The 25,725-nt window shown below is 41.5% G+C and overlaps 1 protein-coding gene across 1 annotated transcript in view; it reads left to right on the top strand.

Annotated features, from left to right (window-relative positions):
* LOC147708779 (uncharacterized) overlaps nucleotides 1-25,725 on the top strand; it is a 566,421-nt gene that overhangs the window by 518,575 nt on the left and 22,121 nt on the right. Inside the window, exon 11 of the mRNA XM_086927407.1 lies at nucleotides 16,466-16,580. Coding sequence (XP_086783533.1) covers nucleotides 16,466-16,580 — 115 coding nt within the window. The remainder of the gene's footprint in view (nucleotides 1-16,465; nucleotides 16,581-25,725) is intronic.

The raw sequence follows: 25,725 nt of genomic DNA, 5'->3' as shown, positions 1-25,725 counted from the left end.
TAAAAGTGGCACTTCTACACTAGACACAATCATGCTGCATATATCATTGCGCAGCATTCAATCTCACGAGTTCGCATACACCAAACTCGACCCTGCACTCCCCACACATCAGGAACTACCATGGTCATACATATTCCCCATGCATTCCTATGGGAGGGCAGGTCACTCACCACACATACACAGAGAGCTCACGCACTTTACACTGTACCACAGTGAAAAAGTGCACAGAGGCCTAAAATCACCAACACCAGGTCACAGAAACAGGCTAGGAAAAAGCAAAAAGTCTTGGGGTGAACCTGTCGAACACACACACACACATATATATATATATATATATTCACTGAAAAAACCGTAGGTTATAGACCATATATAGTTAGGAATTAGCATTTACAAAACCTTGAAAATTCACTGAAAAAACCATAGGTTATAGACCATATATAGTTAGGAATTCGCATTTACAAAACCTTATTTTACTCACACAAAACCATTGAAATTCCATATATAGTTAGTTGCACTAACTATATATCGCGCACCCGCAATCCACTGCTGATGATGTCACATATTACATCATTCATGACATGGTCAGTGACATCACTGATGACATCACTGATGACATCTCAAATGACATCACTGATGACATCTCAAATGACATCACTGATGACATCACTGATGACATCTCATTTGACATTACTGATCACATCACTGATGATATCATTCATGTGATAATACGATGAACCTCTTCAGACTCTAATATAACCTTAGATACAATCAGTGTAAACAGACACTCACAGACTGTCACTCATCCATGGAGTTACTCACACACCTAGTCAGTCAATCAAAGAATCAATCACACCTCCATTTCCTCAACTATACAGTTATACAAACTTTACTTATTCAAACATATACTAACACATATTAACTCTCTTATACAATCCCTGATACAAGTTCACAATGATCCATACAGCCACTCACACATTCACTGGCTCTTATGCACAGTTATTTATATATGTCAACTCTCACATGTACTGTGTTTTACATATGTACTTACTTTGACATGTAGCACTGAGATATCCATTCACTCACCAATACACTCATGCACACAGTCAACCGCCCATACAGCTGTTTCCACATGCACTTTTGAAACCATACATCTAGTGAATCAACTGCTCACACATCTATGCACAGAGTCATACACCTCCCAGCCACCCACACACACACTCAGTATCCCATACAAATACTTGGGCAACCAATCAATAACCCATATAGTTACTCATATAGCTACTTATCAACACATGCAACAGTTTACAGAACAACAGACATAATGATGCACAAATTAAGACAGTTTAGTCACTAACCCATGCACTCAGTGAGACACATTTAATCACTCACTCATACAGTCAGTCATGCACCTACTAAATCCTTCATCCAGACACTTATACATCCACTCATTCTTCAATATGTAAGACATATTTTAACTTTACAGAAACATACAGTCACTGGATGTTGTCATCAGTGATGTCATCAGTGATGTCATTTGAGATGTCATCAGTGATGTCATCAGTGATGTCACTGACCATGTCATGAATGATGTAATATGTGACATCATCAGCAGTGGATTGCGGGTGCGCGATATATAGTTAGTGCAACTAACTATATATGGAATTTCAATGGTTTTGTGTGAGTAAAATAAGGTTTTGTAAATGCGAATTCCTAACTATATATGGTCTATAACCTATGGTTTTTTCAGTGAATTTTCAAGGTTTTGTAAATGCTAATTCCTAACTATATATGGTCTATAACCTACGGTTTTTTCAGTGAATTTTCAAGGTTTTGTAAATGCTAATTCCTAACTATATATGGTCTATAGCCTATGGTTTTTTCAGTGAATATATATATATACATACATATATAATCATCTGTATATCTACATATAAATACAAACATAAATGCATGCATACATATACTTATATGCATTTTAGGGTTGTTAGGGCGTTTTCGTGTGTATTATGTTGCTTTTTTAGGGCTTTTGGGTCAATTAAGTAGGGTTCCCGGAGCCTAGGGCTGAGGGGCCGGTTCAGTTTCGTGCGTATTGGTGTTGGCAAGGTTTTGAGGGATTTTGGCGGTTTTTGGTCGAGATTTGGCCGTTTTATGGCTTTTTTTTGTGTTTGCGGGGGGCACGTATTCGGGTTGAAATTCGTCCCCGTTCCAGTGGATGGATTGGGCTGATTTTTGGTGAGATGTTAGGGAATCGCTGGAACTAGTGTCCAGCCAAGTTTGAAGCGGATCGGAGCAGTGGAAGTGCTTTAAAGAGCAATTTTTGTGCGGAGTAGCGAATTGTCATGTTATTCAATGGGAGTTTTTGGTGCGCATGGAGAAGGTGAATTTGGGGTGTTCCAGTTGCGCTAGAGGGACGGGGCTTGGGTGAGCTGTAGGGAGAGTGGATCGGCAGGTGTGCCGGATTTTTGGGATTTGTTGGCCGAAGGGAAGGGTGTGCTTGGGCAAAGTCGATTTGGTGAAAACGGTGCGTTATTTACATGAAAGTTGAAAAAACACTAATAAAAGCAAAGCTAAAAAGCCACCTCATTACAAACAGAATGGCTTTAACTTAAATGAGGGCGAGATCTATTGCATTTTCAATGCTTGTTTACTTTGGTTCCATCAAGAAGGCATTCAGATGTGTCACACATTTGCCATAAATTCTGAATGTTAGCACTCTAGTTGCACATTAGATCACTGTAGTAAAGCTACTGCTCACCAGGGACGTCTGCTGCTGGTATTCAAAGTGCATGTTTCAGTCTGCATGTCAGAATTTTTTTAATGAAATAGAAGAGGATTTGAGAAGTCACTCAAAATGATCCCTAATTTTTCTTTCTGAAGCACTAATCATACTTTCTATGGCAAAATTAACCCCCTCATGTTGTTCCTTTTTAAATTGAGTGTTTTCAGACTTACCACTTCATTCCAATCAAGATGGCTTCTGGTGTGCCATACTTTTGTCATAAGTAAGACTGTTAGCGCTCTAGTTGTTCTTTAGAACACTCTGGGACATTCTGTCATTGGGCTATACTTGGGGTACATCTGGGTGATATTTGGGCTACATTTAGGCTCTTTTGTCTCTGGTGGCCATCTTGCGAGACTATGTCAGAATTTTTTAATGAAATTGAAGAGGGTTTGAGAAGTCACTCAAAATGTGCCCTAATTTTTCTTTCTGCAGCACTAATCATAATTCATATGGCAAAATATACCCCCTCATTTTGTTCCTTTTTAAATTAAATGTTTTAAGAGTTACCACTTTATTCCAATCAAGATGGCTTCAGGTGTGCCATACCTTTGTAATAAGTAGGACTGTTAGCGCTCTAGTTGTTCTTTAGAACACTCTGGGACATTCTGTCATTGGGCTATACTTGGGCTACATCTGGGTGATATTTGGGCTACATTTGGGCTCTTTTGTCTCTGGTGGCCATTTTGGGAGACTGCATGTCAGAATTTTTTAATGAAATAGAAGAGGATTTGAAAAGTCACTCAAAATGTGCCCTAATTTTTCTTTCTACAGCACTAATAATACCTTCTATTGCATAATATACCCCCTCATTTTGTTCCTTTTTAAATTAAATGTCTTAAGAGTTACCACTTTATTCCCATCACGATGGCTCCAGGTGTGCTATACCTTTGTAATAATTAGGACTGTTAGCGCTCTAGTTGTTCTTTAGAACACTCTGGGACATTCTGTCATTGGGCTATACTTGGGCTACATCTGGGTGATATTTGGGCTACATTTGGGCTCTTTTGTCTCTGGTGGCCATTTTGGGAGACTGCATGTCAGAATGTTTTAATGAAATAGAAAAGGATTTGAGAAGTCACTCAAAATGTGCCCTAATTTTTCATTCTGCAGCACTAATCATACTTTCTATGGCAAAATATACCCCCTCATGTTGTTTCTTTTTAAATTAAATGTTTTAAGAGTTACCACTTTATTCCAATCAAGATGGCTTCAGGTGTGCCATACCTTTGTAATAAGTAGGACTGTTAGCGCTCTAGTTGTTCTTTAGAACACTCTGGGACATTCTGTCATTGGGCTATACTTGGGCTACATCTGGGTGATATTTGGGCTACATTTAGGCTCTTTTGTCTCTGGTGGCCATCTTGGGAGACTGTATGTCAGAATTTTTTAATGAAATTAAAGAGGGTTTGAGAAGTCACTCAAAATGTGCCCTAATTTTTCTTTCTGCAGCACTAATCATAATTCATATGGCAAAATATACCCCCTCATTTTGTTCCTTTTTAAATTAAATGTTTTAAGAGTTACCACTTTATTCCAATCAAGATGGCTTCAGGTGTGCCATACCTTTGTAATAAGTAGGACTGTTAGCGCTCTAGTTGTTCTTTAGAACACTCTGGGACATTCTGTCATTGGGCTATACTTGGGCTACATCTGGGTGATATTTGGGCTACATTTGGGCTCTTTTGTCTCTGGTGGCCATTTTGGGAGACTGCATGTCAGAATTTTTTAATGAAATAGAAGAGGATTTGAAAAGTCACTCAAAATGTGCCCTAATTTTTCTTTCTGCAGCACTAATAATACCTTCTATTGCATAATATACCCCCTCATTTTGTTCCTTTTTAAATTAAATGTTTTAAGAGTTACCACTTTATTCCCATCACGATGGCTCCAGGTGTGCTATACCTTTGTAATAAGTAGGACTGTTAGCGCTCTAGTTGTTCTTTAGAACACTCTGGGACATTCTGTCATTGGGCTATACTTGGGCTACATCTGGGTGATATTTGGGCTACATTTGGGCTCTTTTGTCTCTGGTGGCCATTTTGGGAGACTGCATGTCAGAATGTTTTAATGAAATAGAAAAGTATTTGAGAAGTCACTCAAAATGTGCCCTAATTTTTCATTCTGCAGCACTAATCATACTTTCTATGGCAAAATATACCCCCTCATGTTGTTTCTTTTTAAATTAAATGTTTTAAGAGTTACCACTTTATTCCAATCAAGATGGCTTCAGGTGTGCCATACCTTTGTGATAAGTAGGACTGTTAGCGCTCTAGTTGTTCTTTAGAACACTCTGGGACATTCTGTCATTGGGCTATACTTGGGCTACATCTGGGTGATATTTGGGCTACATTTGGGCTCTTTTGTCTCTGGTGGCCATTTTGGGAGACTGCATGTCAGAATGTTTTAATGAAATAGAAAAGGATTTGAGAAGTCACTCAAAATGTGCCCTAATTTTTCATTCTGCAGCACTAATCATACTTTCTATGGCAAAATATACCCCCTCATGTTTCTTTTTAAATTAAATGTTTTAAGAGTTACCACTTTATTCCAATCAAGATGGCTTCAGGTGTGCCATACCTTTGTAATAAGTAGGACTGTTAGCGCTCTAGTTGTTCTTTAGAACACTCTAGGAGGCTGCAGTAGAACACAAAGGAATCAACTGACAGTCTCTGTCCTTGTTGGATGTACATGTTTTACTGAGAATGTCAGACTTCATTTTCACATGACTGAGAAAGATAATGTGAATTTACAGAAAATATGCTTTCAGTTTAGCTTATAGATCCCCTTCCAAACCACTGTGGGAAAATCATGAGATATTAGTTTTCTTTCAAACAATATTCATGATATCACAGCAGAAGGTTTTTTCACATGGTAAAATCACCTTAGAACCCACCACAATTCCTAAAACGAGTATGGTACCATCAACAAATGATTTATAATGTAACTAAAGTCCTAAAACCCTCTATTAACTACAATGCTTTTTAATGAGGTGCTATCATGTATATTGGTCCCAAGATGGCTGCCAACACTTCTTGGATGAAGTGCTGACAGCCAATCAGATCAGATGTGTGGTTAGGCTCCGCCCAGATATATATCTTTTTTTGAACCTAAATTACTCAAAATCCACTGGAGCACATATATTGAGACCTAGCAAAGGCACATCGGGCTAACAGTCCCTACAATTTTGCCAAGTTTCGTGCAAATCCATTCAGCCGTTCGAGCTAAAAGTGAGGCCAACCGCCCTATGGAAATTAACATGGGAAAAACGCGTTTTGGGACCCCCCTTTTTTCTCAGCCCCCCCTTGATGAAACCCCCCCAAATTGTCAGGGGCTGCTCAGAAACAAAATGTTCCATTTTCCTGAAAATTTCAGCCAATTCCGTCCACAAACGCCAAAGTTATTAGACATAGAATTTTCAAAAATCCCATAGAGAAAAAATCCTAACTATATATACCTACTGGCGACCGCCAGTAGGTAATATATATATATATATATATATATATATATATAGAGAGAGAGAGAGAGAGAGAGAGAGAGAGAGAGAGAGAGAGAGAGAGAGAGAGAGAGAGAGAGAGAGAGAGGAGAGAGGAGAGAGGAGAGAGGAGAGAGGAGAGAGGAGAGAGGAGAGAGGAGAGAGGGGCGCCCAAAGCTGTCCGGTTCTCTGCTTTCCCAGCACCGCCATCGGCTGTGTGCTGCTACCTGCTACTGTGTCGCCAGAGTCGCTGCTGGTATCGACACAGAGTGTGACTGGTAGCAAGCGGCAGATTGCATCAAAGAGCGATATAAATGACGCTATAAACGATGGACTCAAATCCACCCATCTTGCATTATCATTTAATTCCCACTGTCTGGTCGACTGACAGCAGCGGTGCATGACCAGAGGAGCCGAGGAACAGGGATAGGTGGCTGAGGGCAGCTGGTGTGCTCGTGCCTCCCAGAACTTGTTGCTTCGGGCTGGTCCCTCTGGCACGGCATCAAAAAGAAGGGGGCACCTACGTGATGGCTTGAGTTTCAGGCCGTTTCAACCCATTCCCCCTGGCCCACCCCAGCTGCCCAGTTCTCCAAAAGGGCAGAAATATCCAGCAAGAAATGGAAAAAACTGAAAGGGCATTAAGGACCTATAAGGATTCAGCTGCAGCTCAGGTTGCGACCAGTAAAATCCAACAAAGTCTGGCTGCAGTGAAGTAATGTCTACAGAAGGATAAAAGGCAAGGCAAGTGGTCCCAGTCGCTGTACCGTGTTAAGAGATTAATCAGGGTGTGGTGCAGTTTAGTTACTGTTACCATAGGGTTGAGCTGTGGGAAAGCAGAGGCGGCCTGGCTAGGTCTAGTTGTGGTTTGCAGACCCCTGCATGAGAACCACCGCCTTTGTATACATTCATATCCTTTCATAAAGCAGTAGGCTACAAGAGGCGTAAAAAGTAGTTCTATAAAAGAGCTCCTCAGCTTCCGATTCGCCATTTTGGATTTACAGTGAAGCCTGTGTGCAACCGAGGGACCCTACAACCGCAAATAAAGCAAATGAAACCGGGCAGATATACATAAACAATCGACCTAGAAGTTTCCCCACAGGTCAGCAATGCCTCTATAACGCCAACACAGGGCCGCCTTGTTTAAAGGCTTGGGAACCTCACTGAAGCATAGAAGGGGTGCTGCTATTCAACCTTCCATTGTGGATTACTTTACATTCCCCTAAAAATCCCCTACAGTGGATAGAATGCTTCCAAACACCGCTATCATGAATGAACTTGACCCAATAACAAGCAACAGCCCAGCCACCCAGAGAATGGTCCCCACAAATCGGTTATCATCCAAATGAAATCCAGCAGGCAGTAGAAGCAAACAACCGGCAGATAATGTTGCAACACCAGCTTTTGAGTTGGGCTCTCACTTGATGATTGTGAAGGCTCAAGTCCTTATCAACCCAGGGTGTTGCCCCTTAACCCCCTTGCAGTGAAGTACTGCATTGCAGTCGAGATTGAGTCTGCAAAAATCATAGAAAGCATTACTGAAAGAAGGTAATTGATCTGCAGACCGGGAAACAATAAGTCTGGATTTGAGTACAAATGTGAATAAAACTCTCATTGAATTATCATCTGGCACTGATTTAGATATAGGCCAACAGGCACTCTTATCCATAGTGATGCCAATGCCACCACTGGCTGATAAAAGTACAATAAGTGCTAACTTTGTTCAGGAGGTACAAGATGTAATGGACCTCAACTGGCCACATAAGAAACCCGATATAGAACCTATTAGTCCAGTTCCTATAATTGGATGGCAAGAAATTGATTGAAAACTGACCCTCACCCTGTGGCAAATAAACTTTGACCATGTTCAGCCAGAGCCAGGCCCTTTCGAGGAGGATCACCCGGACTCTGTGAATAATTCATTCAAATCAGCCGATCTCTTCCTGCTGGTAAAATATGACATAAGTAACTCTGCTGAAGTTAATTCCCCTAAATAACTCCACTAGGCCTATACCGGAAGTTGGGTAAATATGCTTAACACTATGGATGTGATAATCAAAGCATAACATGTTCACTCCGACAAACCGAATATACAAGTAGAGCTACTTAACACACTTGCACTCTATGTTGCTGGGATAGACTCTTGGGGCCAGATGTAGGTAAGTATATTTTACCGATTCATAAATACCGAATTTTACTGATTCGGTATTTATGAATCGGTAAAATAGAAGGGGGGAGATGTAGGTAGAATCGGTAATTGAATTACCGATTCTGTAAGAATCTGCATTGAAGCCCATAGGAATCAATGGGCATTACCGAATCGGTATTTACCGATTCGGTAAATACCGAATGTTGCAAGGGTGCAGGGGGTGTCACTTTGACACCCTCTAGCACCCCAAATTCAGGCACTTGTGACATGTGGCACACAGACATGCCCTAAGGGCATGTCTGTCTGTCACATGGCATAGGTGAGCATGCACACATGTGCATGCACACCTGGAATCGGTATTTTACCACCCAATTGGATTGGGTGGTAAAATACCGATTTGGTAAGGCCTGTAAGGCCTGTGGGACTCAGAAGAGTCCCACCTACATCTGAAAATTACCGATTCGGTAAAAATACCGATTCGCTACATGCCAAATACTTAATACCGGTCGGTAACGGCCGAAATCGGCCGTTACCGACCAGTATTTTGGCTCCTACATCTGGCCCTAAACTACTTAAACTGACCAATTTTTTCGTAAACGCTTAATCAGATAGAAACAATAAATTGTTAATTTACACTTATGCTCACCTTCCAAAAATAGTTAGCACCCTTGTGGACAAAGTTAAAACCATGTACATACAACAAAGAATGCAACAGACAACATTGGGTCCGAGGCAGAGTGTCTGTCAAGTCCGTGATGCGTCGATTGCACAATCCACACAACTGTTTCTTAGTGATAAAATCCCCACGGTGGAGTCAGATAATTCACTCAATGCTCAGAATAATTTGCTGATTGACAAATCTGATGAGGATGAAGTGGTGCCATTAGTGACAAAGTAAGAAAGTTATTCATGCAGTAAACATCTTAAACTCACCAACCTCCGCTAAAGTTAATTGGCTTACAGAAAGAGCCAGGAAAAGGCTAAGAAAGGACACAGAACAAAGTTAAGAAATCAGCTAAGTCTGTTTTGGCTGATAAGCCAAATGAATGCTACCCAATTTTAAAATCTATCATACAGGATAATTGACAGACTAAACCTCCTTCGGGGGAGACCGACGAAGTTCGACCAAACTTCAGTCAGACTATACCTCCTGAGGACAAAACAGGAGATGTTCCTCTAAATCTTAGCAACAGCACTTTGATCAACCATCATCCAGGTCCCTGAAAAGAAGTAGTGTTATTGCTTGGTGAGAAAGATGTGGACACACCTCCATTGGAAAAAATGGAGGACAGGCAAAAAAAATGTATCCTCAGCACTTTAACAAAGCGTTGTAAATGAGATCAAATCAATAATTAATTGTGTTTCCTCACAAATAAATAAATTAGAGCAATCACAAAACTCCCACATAGCTAGTGGATGAAATCCTGGTACTATTCGAACATCTTCCTTACATAGAGGATCCCCTACGCGACTAGTGACACAAGGCTCAAAATCAGGATTTAAGTATTCCATTAGGAAAGATAAAATCTTTCCTAATCTGGCTAATCACCCCAGTAATTCTATCAGGATCCTCTTTCTCCCTTTGTATGAATCATGAGGACCATATGACATTCTTAATCGTCGCAATATATTAAAATTAATTGTTTAAATTCTGTTGCTGTCACATTTTATGTTTGATGATCTTGAATCTGTCCAATTTAAACAAGACTCCACCATCTCTTCATGAGAAATAACTTGTACCACATGACTAAATAATGGAATTGTGAATAAGGAATTTGAATGAATATCGTACTATGCATACTGTGGAATTGAGGTTAGGAAATGTGCTAATGCAAACTATCCAACATTACTGATACTTATAAAGCCAACAAAGAAAAATGAGCATCCAGGCACAATTACAAATAGGATCTCCAGAAAAGACACAGCACTGCTAAGAGGAGCCATTGGACCCCTTTTTAGTCCTGCAATATCATCAGGTCTTATAATTGCAAGTTCAATTATTTCTGGTCCAGGTATTTGTGAACAAATTCCAACTAGACCAGTCCTAATAGAGGATTGGGCTAGGCTTCCAACAATCCTTACAAAAGCAAAATCTGAGGGAGAGGATTGATGGTTGCGTACCTCAGACAAATCTCAATTGCCCATTAGTATACGTTCCTGGAATGTCCACGGCCTTACACGGCTGCTGGAAGACTGAGATACAATTTTTCTAAAGAATTTCAAAATTGTTATGTTCCAGGAAACTTAGAAAGAGGTCAATACCTCAATATTTGGATACCAAGAATTCTCCATCTCAGCTATTCTTCATTCATTTTCACTCTGCCATGCGAAAGGAGGACTTTCAATATACATAACTTTGGAATTGAATACCAAGGGTCAAGAACTTGCTCTACAACTGCCTTGGCTGCAATGTATACAATTACATTTCTATATTCCAGTAATTCCATTGAACGTGCATTTGATTACAAAGAGATCTACTAAAATGACCCAGCTGGCCACTATTTGGGAAACTGGTAAAACGCTTACCGACCGATACCCAGCTGTAAGGCTGAATATTTTGCGGGACTTCATTGCTCACATCATTAATAGATAAACAATTACTAATTCAAGCAGTGCTTTAATTCATTGTTTTCGAGACCATCTACAAAAACTGGGCCTAATAATGCTGAAAGATAATCCTCCAAATATTTAACAACTGTCCCGCTCTATAATAGTCTATACCATCATTTCCAAGGACTTGGCTTTCCGCATTATTGGATATTACATCAAACCACGAGTTGCAAGTGATCACAACCCTCAAGTAGGAACATTGGAGCTAAACGTACATCACCAGCCAAAATCCAATATTCTCCATCAAGTGTCAACCTCCTATATTTTGAAAAGATTGGTATGGCAGTCAATGAAAACAAACTGAAATAAGTAGTTTTGCAGAACAACAAATCAAAGCTGTTTACTTTGAGGCATAAAATGAAACATCTATGGTGGAGATGTGGAATCAAGTATGTAGATCTGTAATAGAAAACTTTACAGCTAAAACAAAATGAAGGGGAAACTCATTGCAATTACCCATAATAGGTGATACTCATTCAAGCTCTGCCAAAAAAAGAAGGCCCTCAAATGAGTGTCAAGAGCAGTCTTCCAGCAAACATATTCGGTCACAAACTCAACTCTGATCAAAAGCTCACATTGAAATCCCTGAGAAGGGCGTGCAAAAATTAAATATGGAAGGCAAAAAGGATATATCATGAGGAGATATGGACTAAACTGCACTATGCCAGTAAGAGAAAGAATATTAAGGGGTTCTGGTTAACAACTTGGAAAATGGTGGTTGCATGGCTAACAGTGCTAATATCACTGAATCTGGCTGGGAGGCTTTCATCTCCAGCCATTAAGGTGAGCCTTTTAAATCCAATGTAGAACATCAGGAAAAGGTTGACAACTTCAACCAATGTACTCTGAGGAGCTGGAGCTCCCACAGAGAAACAACACCATCTACTGAGCCATTAAATAAGAAATAGTTCCACCCTTTCTCAGTGGGATTAGATCAAATGGAGCACCAGGCCCAAGCGGTCTCCCCCATGCCATTTTTATAGCCATCCCAGAATTGTGGACCGCAATCTTGACCATTAGTCAACAAGATCTGATCAACAAGATTGGTCCCGGAACCATGGCAAGGGAGCATACTGCAACCCATTTATAAGAACGTTCCCTCTGATAATCCAGCAAACTACTGGCTTAAAGCTCTAACAGATGTTAAGGCAAATGTTTTTGCATCATGCTTAAGGATCTCGAAGAGTGGGCTGCATCGCATCACATAATACCTATTTACCAATAGGATTACGAAAAAGCCAGTCAACAACTATAAATTTACTGTCTCTTACTCTAATGACCGAGAGAGCAATTTACAAAAGGCAAAAATTAAACATCTGCGTTGTTGATCTGAAAGCAGCCTTTGATACTGTTCCACACGAGCGGCTATGGTCAAAGCTAGCGCCTTGGGGAGTGCTGTGTAAAGTTATGATATTATTATCCTCCTATATATCAACACATGAGTCTAGGTGAAGTTGAGAGATGGTACCAGCTTGACCTGGCGATTTAACACCTTTAGTGGCCTGAAGCAAGGCTGTGTACTTGCACCATGTCTATTCAACCTCTTCGTGGCGGATCTACCTCTCCTCCTGCATAAAGTAAACACACTCTCTCCAAATTTCGCAGGTTGTAATGTAAAGTACTTACAATATGCCAATGATACAGAATTACTCAGTCAGACACCAATAGGTCTAAGCGGTTAATCGAGTCCTTTGATGAATACATAACAGCAGACCGTCTAGAGTTGAATATAAAGAAAACTAAAATAATGTCAATGGGGCAATTCAGTCCAAGGCTCTGTGAATGAAAAGTACGGGGGATGTTGATTGAATCAGTCAGGTCTTACAAATATCTAGGCATGTTATATGATGATAAAGTGTTGTTTAAGTACCATTTTAACCTTTTAAGGGCTCAAACGTCTTCTATCATCTTTGCTTTTAAATCATTGCGAGACAAGCTAACATGCCCTAGGTATGAGCATTCAGTACAAATCATGAAGGCAAACCTGGTTCCTGCACTAGGCTATGGCTCTGTAATCTTTCTAGGTATGGATGCTAAAATGATAGACCAGCTTCAAATTAAGGCTTATAAAACCGTCTTCAAGATACCGAAGAACATAGGCCATGTTGAAATCCACTTGGAGTTTGCTCTACAAAGTCAAATGCTAGTGAGAGAGGCCGCCATTTAAAAAAGTCTTCATGTATTGTTTTTATCCGAACGTGGCTCTTTAGCAAATTTGTGTTGGCAGGACCTTACCAATCCTGCTTTTACAAGTGTTTTGAGATCCTATTTATTAGTCTGCTTCCATACCTTCAACTTCCAGCCATCTGGACTCTCAGAAACAAATAAAGCCTTTTTAAAGAACCTTTCATATTGAGAAACAAATCTTCTACATTTTACATCTGATAAAGAGGCCTTAGCAGCAAAAAGCATGGTTGGACTGCAATTAATTCATTTGATATGCTCAAGGACAACCCTTACCTACGGGCACACTTCCCACCTTACATGAGGGACTCTTTTCACAAATTAAGAATCGGCAGGTATTCAACTAAAGATGGTACTTCAAGGTGGGGGCCTAAATGGCCAACTAATTCTTGTAGACTCTGCTGCTACTCAAAAGAATATTTACTGCATATAGTCCATGTCTGCCCTCATCTACTTCAAGCACAACAAACTTTGCTGAAACCATTGTTTGTAGAAGCAGGTGTGAGAACATGCCATAAAGCCACCGTGCTTTGTATATCTGGCAGATCAATTCCTTTAATTTGTCGACTTGTCAAGTTTTTGCCTTTGGTGGATAATATGTTGAAATCAGTCTCGTAATCAGCCAATCTTTATGGATTATTATGTTGAGGAAGTATATTAATTCGGTGATATTATGCGTGCGTTTTTATTACCATTACGTATTAATTTTAATGCCTAGAATGATCTGGCACATTTTAAGAACGTTTGTATTTTATTGTTTACAGTGTTTCTAGGAATCTATTTTTGGGGAGTGAATGTTTTGAATGCTCTGAAAAACTTAAACACCTTACCTTCCACTTGTCTTAACCATGAACTTTCGAATTTGTAGCAAATATTGGCTATATTGAGCTTCTTCTAGGCCAATCACATTTATTATTCGAGAGCGGACAGTAACTACTGAAGCACTTTAGCGTCATTTTGCACTAATTCTTGTATTAAGCCAATTCTAGGTCATTTGCACTTAATATCTAGTATTAAGTGCAAATGGCCTACATATATGGGTTTATATTTAACTATTTAAGCACTTTAGTGTAACTTGATGAATTTGCAAATCTCTCTTTTTCCAGATGAGTAATGGTTATAGCCAGGCACTTTTTATCATGGTTTGATTTTCATTGATGTATTGTTGTGAGAAGTGTTGATTCTGATTGATGTATTGCTGTGAGGTCAAGATCTCTGTACTGGGGTGAATGTATGACATTGTTCTGCATTCTGTATGCTCAGATGTGAGTCCCATGCTCTCCACACCACTGGAGTCAAGCTATCCTGGCTGAAGACGGCTGATAGCCAGAAACCGGTCCTAGGATGCTTGATTCCGGTCCAGGAAAGACATGGCTTGGCAGTTCGGGCTGGACTGTTCCCATGAGGTACAGGGTCAAGGCTGATTTGCATATGGCCATGTCTGAACTGGGGTGGTGTGGAGTGCAAAAAAACGATGGATTTAGGCCCAGATCTCTGTACTGGGGTGAATGTATGACATTGTTCTGCATTCTGTCCATCAACTGTTGTTTTTGCTGTTAGAAGTGTCATAGTTATTTTTTTTAAACATATATTTATGATTTTTTTATTAATTACAAAATAAAATCTACTTACTTACAGTGCAACCTGTTAATAAAGTATTTACTTTCCAGCACAAAACTTTTATTGCATTGGAAAGTAGCTCTATATGTAATGGAAATGGCACTTTGTGCTTATTTGCGTTACTTTGCACGAAGGGGGCATTTCATTGGTAGTACCTTTTCCCATAACCCTAACAATGGTAGACAGGGCTTTTCGCCAAAAAATAACACCTCCTTGAGACAGGAGCTAACAGGGAGCAATGTTTTTATTTCTCTTAACTTGTCACACTTTACATGTGTGCGGCACTGAACAGCTCACATACAATACGGGTGAAGTTTTAAAGTATGTCTAATCATTGTATTTTGCAGTGAAAAGGTAACCTTCCAGTACAAATCTATGCTGAACAATGAAGAACAACACATTATTTTAAGTAATGTAGTTCTGACCTGTCTCACAGTTAAAGCTTCTTCTAATTGGGTAAATAAACCCATTACAGTATAATTTGTCAATTTTTATATCATTAATCACGTGAATATATTATAGTGCTTTGTTTGGATCATAATTTTCAGTTCTGGTGATGAAAAGTTTTGTTAATCACTAGAAATCTAATTTTTGATTTATTTAAAATACCATAAATTGAATATGCCCAATTGGAGATAATTTTCTCTTTGATAGAACATCAAAATCATAAAATACTTCAAAATGTCCAAGTCGTTTGGAAGGGTATTTGGCAGTGTGTCGGACCGGAAATATTTTTGTTTGTCACATGCTACTGGATACTTTTATTTGAAATAATACACACATGGTATTTTACATAAATTTTTTGTTGCACACGGATGTGGTGATTTTGCCTTTTATGAAACGCAAATGTAACATCATCTTTGCATTTTTGTTGCTCCAGAAAACAAGGGGGCAGATTAACAAGTTCCTTGCGCCGCCATTGCGTCACTTCTTTTGACTCAACGGCGGCACAAACAATGCGGCCAATTTACAATGTGACGCATCTAGGAAGATGCATCACATTGTAAAGCCCTGCGTCACATTATGCCTGCGCCAGGTATAATGTATGCAAGGTGGGCGTTCGCAAGCAAAAAGCCATGTAGAACTGACATAGTGAAATTTACAAAATTTCACTGCGTCACTCTATGCCTTCACTGCGTCAAAATCCCTACGCCTGCTCAGACCAGGCGTAAGGAATGAGGAAGGGCTTTTTGTATGGGACTCACCTATCTGTTGTGGCACATTGCTGGAGTTGTGTCACTTTCATGAGCAACTCCAGCAATACGTCACTTTTGTGCCAACAGATGCGTCAGTATTTCTGACGGATCTGTTAATCCTTGCGCCATGGAGTACTGTATTGCAAATACAGCGCATCCATGGTGGCGCAAGGACATTTGGCACTGGCGCAAGGAAACTGACTCCTCCATGCAGATGCGTCAGTTCCTTGTAAATCTTCCCCAAGGTTTTCAATCACGCAGGATATGCACCTTAAAGTGCTTAAACATTTATTTGTGCTTTAATCTAGGTTAATGACACAAATATCTGCATATTCCCAAACACCTTCTCAGCCCCTTCTTTATCCAATGGCAGTTATATATGAAGTACATTTTCAGGCAGTGTGTTTGTTATTTTAGGCACTCACGTGTTGTTGATTTTCTCTCTACATTTACAGGAGATTGTTGAAAGTGCATGCTTAGAAGGTTTACTCCGAGCTCTTTGCAGTCCTGATAATGACGAGACATGTCTTCAATATGTGGCATCCTGTGTTGCTGAACTAACAAAGCATGGTGAGAGTTTTTATAAATGTTAAATAATTCTGATACCGACATTGCTATGTGTGATATCAGCTGCAGGATCACATTTTTAACACACACATTTGTTTCTAGCCGAAGAGGCTCTCCTCACTTGACCAGTTTAAAGTACTTTCCTTTAATCCATGGTGTTAGTGTGTGTTTGCTAAACAAGAGTTAGAAATCAATAGATTAAAACGAAAGAAGGTAAAATTGTCACATTCTAAAGGTGGCAGGTTTTTTTGATAGCATTGATAAAGTCAATTGGTCTGGCGTTGGCTGCGAACCTTTTTGTTTTGCCAATGCTCATTTTGTTTGTGAATGTTTTTTTTTGTATGAAGAGACAGGAGTGGCCCAGCAGCAGTGTTGGGGAGCTGCTAGTCCCTCGCCCGAGTAATAAACAGCACTGTCGAAAAAATAAAATTGATATATTTCATATCTTGTAAAAGCACACACTGCACAGGCAGTCCCTGGCACTGAAGGGAATCCCTTCTCGTGCAGATGCACACATTGTGCAAGAGCAGAATACTGTCAGTTACAGGTAGGTAAGCCAATAGTTAAAGTGTGCTGGCCCTGTGGTCCATGCTGTGTGCTGTGGTGGGCAGAAGCAAAATCTGAATGACAGCAGACCAGTAAATAAAAGCCTTTGTTAGCAAGTATTTGCAATATATAATTTTTTATTAATAACAAATAATGCTGAACCTAAAAAGTTAAAAAAAGAACGTGGCCAGCCATTTTGGCCCACCAATCCAAGCTCTGGCTTGAGCTATTTTTAGGAGGCTGGGCACATATGATCTAAAAAAATCGTCTGTCATTCCAAGTGCAAATTGGCTACCCGCTAGCCCACGATGCATTGCAGTTGGGAGCGCAAACTGTGAATAACACTTAAAAAGGACAGTGGACGATGAAAGCTGAACCAAAGTTTCTATATGTGTGAATGTATATATATTTCTTGATTAGGATTTTCTTGTATTACATGAGGCTGATGAAACAGCTAAATCTGTACCTAGGCCAGAACACTAAAGGGAGTTTTCACAAACTTTTTTTAAAAAGTGCATGGAGATTAGGGGATAAAAAGTACGATTATGCACAGTTCAGCATGGGTTGGTTCCAGATTTGCTAAAACAGCAGTTTAACCTCAAAATAACGATGGATTAAGCCGAGATCTGTGACGGGGGGTGAATGTTTGACAGTGTTCAACATTCTGTCCATCATTTTTTTGTGTTGTGTTTTTTCTTTGTGTAGCAGTTTAACCCAGCCACATTTGTCTGATTCTATTTGTATACAGCTACTTGGTATTATCATTTATTTTACCCATTTATGTGCCCTAAGCAATGGAAAGATACTAAGAACTGCATGTACAGCATTTACAGAGTCTGAATCCACTGCTGTCTAAAAAAAGAAAATTGATATATTTTTTCTAATGTAAAGGCCCAAAAAACTGTAAAAGCAAAAATCGGTATGGGGATCATAATGATGAGGCAGAAAGCTGTTATGGTCCATCAACAAGACGTTTTTATTTACTTAGTATTTTGAATTATGTTGTTAGTGGAATGTTTTGCGTGACCTACAACAGCGCCTAGAATAACTGTGCAGTATTATAACAGTGGCTGTACAGGCAACCTATAGGAGACCCATTCTTTGGTTTGGTGAATGGCACACTCACCTGCCTTGTTCCGGCTACTGGCAGACGGTACTTCCCTGACTTATGTGCGCACACCTAAAAGTTTGCAAATTTTAATGCTTGGGTAGCATGACATTTCCTTAACTCATATAAGCTCCCAAACTAAAGACCACAATCAGATCTAACATGAATCCTCGCAGCTCACTACGTATTAACACAAACCCTTCCAACAAGCATTGAATCAAGGTTGCACTAAATTGAAATTTTCCTTATGCAATTATTTGCACACATGTAAATATTAATGTTAAGTTCAGTTGTCTGATGACAACCCAAAAAATTAGAATTGCAAATCAGTAATTCTTCAACTAATATGGGCATTGAAATTGACCGTGCAAACGTATGCACGAATGCATTACAATTTTTTTAATCATTGATGTCCTGAGCCCTGACAAACTTTAGCCACTGATAACTGAGCACCAGCTAAACTCCTTCAGCACTTCACTCTCAGGGTAACAGGGCGAGCTGCCAAAACCTTACTGAGGCATGTGGTGTGGAGTTAGAGACTCGAAGCCCAACATTCTCAATAGTAACACTAACAATGAATGTGCAGCTCAGTGGTCTTCTTCATGAACAGGAAAAACAATTACACAATAGGAGGCAAAAAGAATAGGTGCTAGGACTAAAGAATATAGCTACCGTGCTAGAGAAAATGCATTTAAGATGTATTGACCCTTCGGTCAGTAGCTTATTCTTCCACAGCATTAGCTGATAGTTGTAGAATCAAATCAAGGTCTCTTGGCTCTCGAGCCATGTCAGTGCCTTGATATTTACCTTCAGTGGCGAGGGTCAAGCAAGAACACTGCAGGCCAGTGAAGGTAACTCGAAGGTATGCAATACAGCGGCTGGGCATTGCCTAAGCTTCAGACATCACCTATGACAGGCATGGGTTGAATTAGCTTGTGCAAAGTTCAGTTCGCTTCTGGGTAATGTCTCCAACAGGCTGCTGTAGTTAGGCTTCTTCTCTGAACAAACTTCCCACTGCAGGACGTTCTCTGCTCCTGTTTCTCAGCAGGCCAGGCAGACTTATTTCCCAGGCTGACTCATCGGACTCCTCCAGCACATAGTTGCAGACTTTTTTAGGCATTTATTCAGCAGCAGGGGGGCGGACAGGAAGAGTCTCCAGGGAAAGCAGTCATAACTGGAGTACAATGATGAGTGAAGCTCTTAAACTTGACAACTAACTTATCAGCCTTTGGAGTGCAGCACCTGCAGGGCAACCAATGGGTATGCCGTGCTCAGGAGATTAATCCAGTCCTACCAAAGCATTCAATGATATGCCACTCACCAGCACAGGAAACAGGGAAAAAGGATTGTCCTCTAAGAATTCAGGAGTACCCTGCTGTCAAGCGTGTGCTATCTGCCAGTTCCGTGCCTAAGCAAGGTATGGTTCGTGCATTGTTCCAGACCACAGAGGCCTGCTTTATTATCTTTATTATCGTTCATTGATTTCAGTCCCATCACACACATATAATTGTCACAAAGCTGAGCTAATTTGAGGATGATCACCTGGTGCCCTCCAACTACAAGTGTTGTTGATGGTAGCAAAGTACTGCTGTAAACATGGATTGAAGAAGACTGGTGCTGGAACCATGTTGTGTGTGCCAGGGTTTGCAAAGGTGGCACAGTCCATAGACTAGCAAGAATGTTTTGGTAAGGGGCTCACCACATTAAGGAGCTTGTATGAGAATGGTTGTTTTTAGAGTATTTTATAATGTGAGAGACATTTAAGTAGTCTGGCAGGTCAGTGTTCATCGTATCGGTCAGGTGACTTAATGAACTAATGCATCCACTCCAGGGATCTGTGTTTGACCTCATGTAACCAGGTTCAAATCCTGGTAGGTCCACTCAGCCTTTCATCCTTCAGAGGTTGGCAAATTTAGTATCATTCATTTGGGTATGGTAAACATCCATTATCTGTTAATAGCATCAGGAGACTACTCAGGGGTGAACACGTACTCTATAAATACAACTGCTAGTCACTAAAGCCGCCCAGCTGGCCTCGGATGCATGAACGCACTTCAAGAACATTCTGGACTCTGCTTAGTCTTGACACGTGGTCCTCGTAGAAGGGGAGGTACATCAATCTATAGGGAATTGGTTGACACGTGTGCCCCTTCTTTGAAGGGGCTCACAGCTCTGAATGGAAAGGGATTTTTGATAATGAAGAGTACGACAAGATAGTGGATTTTGCATTGAGAGCCTTGTGTGATTCCTGATTCGCTAATTCTATTTAACATACTCCATTGAACATAATACCAATTAGCTGCTAGACTGCGGAAACTTTATCGTACATATTCTGACTAGGTTCTCAGATTTAAGCCTGGATCTCTTTGACATGCTGTGGGATTGCCCTGCAGTTCAGGAATATTGGTCTCAAGTTGTGGCAGGGATTACATGAGTAACTGGAGGGCTATGCCTGATTTAGTTGGCTTGCCTCTTGGGATTGTTCTCATGACCTAAGAAGGCCAATGCACAGCCCTGGTATTATTTGCGAGCGACCGAATTATGATATTTTGGAAAGCTGTTAAAAGTCCAGCATATCAAATGCAGTAGGTAGACTTAAATAGATGGGCAACATTAAAATGTGAAGTATTAAGAGAACAAACCCAATTAGGGAAACACGTCAGAGGGGCATTACATGGCCCCAAAAAACCTGGGAGGGATATTGGCCCAACTATTTAGGAATAAAGGTAAAAAACCTCATTGAGACACCATAATAGCGCTGGATAATATTTTAAGTTAGGATTGTAAATGCAGCTTAAAAGTAAAAAATAGTTATGGGAGATATCTGAGGTGATCAATGGTGATAAAAGAAAAAAAACAAATATTTACCTTCGTTGGCATGGAATTCACTGCTGATTTACACTAACGTTCCTTGAGGTTTAAGAATGTAATCTTGAAATAACCACCTTAACAGTTGGATTTTCATGGTATAATAAGAGGACATAATGGGCTAGATGTACGGCCATTGATGTCTGCGACTCGCAAATTGCATTAAATTGCGAGTCGCAATTTGCGGGTCGCAAACATCATTGTACAACAGTGTCAGAGACACTGTTTGCAATTCCCTAATGGGGTCGCAAATTGCATGCCTCATGCATAGTAATGAGGCTATTGCAATTTGAGACCCCATTGGAAATGGCTGGCACTCCTAGGGATGGTGGGCTGCTGGGGTCAACAGACCACCATGTCTGGGACTGCTTTGTCAATAAAGCATTTTTTTTTTTTTAATGAAGCCTGTTTTCCTAAAAGAAAAACGGGAAGCATTTAAAAAAAAAAAAGAAATGAAACGTTTTTGCTTCCTTTTTTTAGGGCAGGTAGTGGTCCCTTGTACCACTACCTGCTCTTAAAAAATGTTTCCGCACCCATTCACAAAAGGGAAGGGGTCCCCTTCCCCTTTGTGAATGGTTTACCACGCTCTTAAAGAGGGAGGTAAACTGCGAGTTTTGTAGGTCGCAAAACATTCTTGCATAGGATTCAGAGTCGCAATTAGGAAGGGACGCCCTTGGAACACCCCTTCCTAATAGCAAGTCGTTAACCCTATTTAGCGAGTCGATATTACATTAGCGACTTGCAAAATAGGGTCGGTACATTGTGCTACCGTTTTTTGCGGTCGCAAAAGGGCAAAATGCCCTTCTCGACCACAAAAACGGTTGTACATCTGGCCCTAAGTCTTGTGTCGCAATTTCATATTTCTCATGTAAACTTGCTTTGTTTTTACTGTCAACAACTAATACAACTATTTAAGAAGAAAGAACAAGCATTCTCCAGTATTAGGGGTGTCTTTCATAGATTCACATGCCTGAATCATTCCCCGTCGTCGGAGTGGGAGTCCCACGGTACATAAAAAAGCAGTAATATGCCTGTAATAACCAAAAAACCTTGGTAATAACGAACCAGGAAGTAAAGTAGACTTAGCTTACAGGAGCAAAAGCTCCCACACTCGTGACTATCCTAGTCATTATGTTAGACCAAACTGCAGCCAATCAGGCGACAGCACCCACCAGAATGTTCTCCCCAGAGGCTCAGGCTCTCAGATTTTCTACCGCACGTCGTGTGAAGGGAGTCTCCCTGAGCTCTGCTCAGTTTCTTCTAACTTTGGTTGGTTTGTTAACCTTCAAAGAATGTCTACTTCTAAATCCCTTTTTAGGGCTTGTGATTCCTGTGGAAAGCTGAAGCTGTTCAAGGAGGATCCCCACAAAAAATGCATCTACTGTCTGTATCCTGATCATGAGGCGAAGGAATGTGAAATCTGTAGAACCTTCCCTCAAAAGACCCTCAGGGACAGAGAGGGTCGTCTGCTCCTGTGGCTTCAGAGGATTAAGGACAAGGATAACCCTGTTTCAGAGGTAGGGAGCATTGCCTCAGGGTCTTCTGTCTCCTCTAAGAAGAGAAAATCTGAGGTTGAATTGGCTTCTCCTAGGGCTAAAACTGTGAAAAAGGCCCAATCCTCTCAGGATTCTGGGTTGCCTTCTACATCCAAGAAGGTGTCTACACCTGTGATATCTGCGCCCTCAGGAAAATCTGGAAAGTCTGCAATTTCCAAAGCACCTGCCCATAAGGTTTCACCTCAGGCCTTGGCAGACTCAGGAGCAGCCTCATCGTCGCCATCTCGTCATGTGGTCACTTCTTCCACTTCAACAGTGACTTTTTCTTCACCAAAACCCTCTATAGTGATGTCTTCAGCCTCCTCACCGAAAATTGTCCCGTCGATTGTCGACGCTCCTCCGTCGACGGGAATCCTGAAGGTACCGTCGACGACCTCTTCGACGACGACTCAGGCGTCGACGGCTCTCTTACCGTCGACGAAGAAGGCCTTTCCGTCGACGACATCCCCGTCGACGAAGCAACTGTCGACGTCGTCATCGTCGACTAAGTTACCGTCGACGACGCCTTCGATGACGAAATTACCGTCGACGACGCCTTCGACGACGAAGTTACCGTCAACGAAGTTACTGTCGACAAAGTTACCGTCGACGAAGAAGACCGATACGTCGAAGACCTCCTCGTCGACGAAGAGATTGGAATCGTCGACGACCTCCTCGTCGACGAAGAAAATGAATCCGTTGACGAAACTGGCAATACCGTCGACGTCGACACCGTCGACAAAGAGAAAAACATCATCGTCGACGAGTTCATCGACGACGACGCCGCAACCGTCGATGGACGCGCCGTCGACGACGGATCTGAAGGAAACAGGCTTGTCATCAACTTCAGTGGCTCCATCTACACCCCCACTATCGACCTGTACAGCAATGCAGGTGTGGTCGGAAGGATCATCCACAATACCGTTGCCATCACCAGCTACCACTGCTTCGCTCCTACAGAAGCGTGGGTCATCCTCCACAGCTTTGTCTCCTTTACAGCTGCCAGATCAGTTGTTGGACTCCTAAGAGGAAGAATCCTACGAGGATGAGACATTTCGGGCGGCCAGGAGCCCTTCGGACTTGCTTATAAAAGTTCAAGATCTGGATCAAGAGGAGGAAGAAATTTCCCAGGAGCACGCTCATCGAGAGACTGGGTCTACACCTGGCATGCAAATACCTGTGGATTTGTTCCAAAATCTCCAGTACATGTTAAGCGATTATTATCGCAGGTTTCCACCTTCAGAATCGGGCGATTCTCATGTATCTACGCCGAGGCCAAGAGCATCTACTACAACTTTAGGGCATCAAGAATCAGTTTCTTTAGGGGCAGCGGAAGATGCACGCTCTGCACCACCCTCTTCTCCAATACAATCCCATCAGGCAGAGGGTGAAAATTCGTCTGAGGACGAACGAGAGGACGGCGAATTAGATGACAAGTCGGTATCGTCGGAGTTGGACGACTATCTGGCACAAACTCCTTCTCCAGCAGCCCAGCCTGCTGCGGAATCTCCTCCGGTAGACATTGCCAGCTTCCATATGGATAGAGCCACAAAGAGATTCCTCATATCCATGGAGGCTAAACAGGAGGAATGCTTCCTTTATGATTTTAAGGACTTGCCACAAAAACAATCTTGGTCTATTCCAATAATTGATTTTATATGGAAAAAAGGTTTAAAGATCATGAAGACGCCAAATTCTCTACCCGCAGTGCTACCTAGGGTAGATAAAAAATATAGAGCACCCAGTTCATCACCGGCATGCCTGGTGGGTCAGGCTAAGACGGAGTCCGTAGTCACCCAGGCAGCACAAAGAAGAGCCAAGAATCCGTCTACACAAATCACTACTCCCCCTGATAAAGACGGTAGACGTCTTGACTCAATAGGGAAGAAGGTGTCTACTATTGCGGCAACCACAGTCCGAGCCGCAAATTCACTGGTAATACTTGGCAGGTATGATAGGCAAATGTGGTCCGACATATCACCCTATATCGACAAGCTTGCAGAACCGGATCGAACTGAAGCAAAAAAGATCCTGCTAGAGGAAGAGAGCGTCTCCTCTGAGATAATTGATGCTGCAGTGGCTGTGGCAGCAACAGGTTTTAGGCAGCTAGCAGGAGCAGCTGTACTCCGAAGGCAAGGCTGGTTAAAGGCTACGTCATTTCGTTTAGAAGTCCAGACAAAGATCGTGGACATGGCCTAAGATGGAGAGTTCCTCTTTGGCCAACATGTGGACAAGGCATTACAATCAATAAAGAAAGACACAGAGACGGCAATGTCGCTGGGCTCTCTCCAGTTTCGAAAGTCTTCCTTTCGTGGCGCAAGAGGAAGAGGCAACTACTCGAACAGAGGAGGTTATAATCAGCAACGCTCCTACAGTAACAACCAAGGGAATCAGAGGTACCAGCCATACCGTCAGCAAACATATGGCCAAAGGAGAAATAATTACTCTCAACCAAGAGGAAAGACCTCTTATCGAGGGAGAGACAACAAGAGTAAGTGAGAAACACATCCTGCCACCACTTTGTCCCAGCCTGAAACAAATTGGAGGAAGAATATCCCGATATTACTCAAATTGGTCCAAAATTACCACGGACAGATGGGTTCTGGACGTAGTTTCCAGAGGTCACATTCTCGAATTCGTCAAAGCCCCTCCAAATTCTCCCCCAAAAGGTCCACCTCCAGCTCATCTCAAGGAGCTGTTTTCCCAAATACACTCAATGATTCGGAAAGGAGCAATAGAAAGGGTACCTCAACATCAAAGGGGAACAGGATTTTATTCAAGATTTTTCCTGATCCGCAAGAAGTCGGGGGAATGGCGCCCCATCCTCGACCTGCGTGCCCTCAACAAGTACCTCAAGAAATTATCTTTCCGAATGTTAACACTTCAAGAAATCCTCCAGTTTCTCTCAGTAGGGAATCACATGGCAACACTCGACCTTCAGGACGCATACTTCCATGTGCCCATCTTTCCAAGACACCGGAAGTTCTTGCGGTTCAGAGTGGCTGGCAGAGACTTTCAGTTCAAAGTGCTTCCCTTTGGACTACGTTCGGCCCCCAGAGTGTTCACAAAGATGTTAGCCCCGGTGGCCGCA

This window comes from Lissotriton vulgaris, chromosome 6 (assembly GCF_964263255.1).
Source record: "Lissotriton vulgaris chromosome 6, aLisVul1.2, whole genome shotgun sequence".
Taxonomy (NCBI): Eukaryota; Metazoa; Chordata; class Amphibia; order Caudata; family Salamandridae; genus Lissotriton; species Lissotriton vulgaris.
The sequence above is the reverse complement of the archived record's forward strand: the minus strand, read 5'-3'. Positions and strand labels throughout refer to the sequence as shown.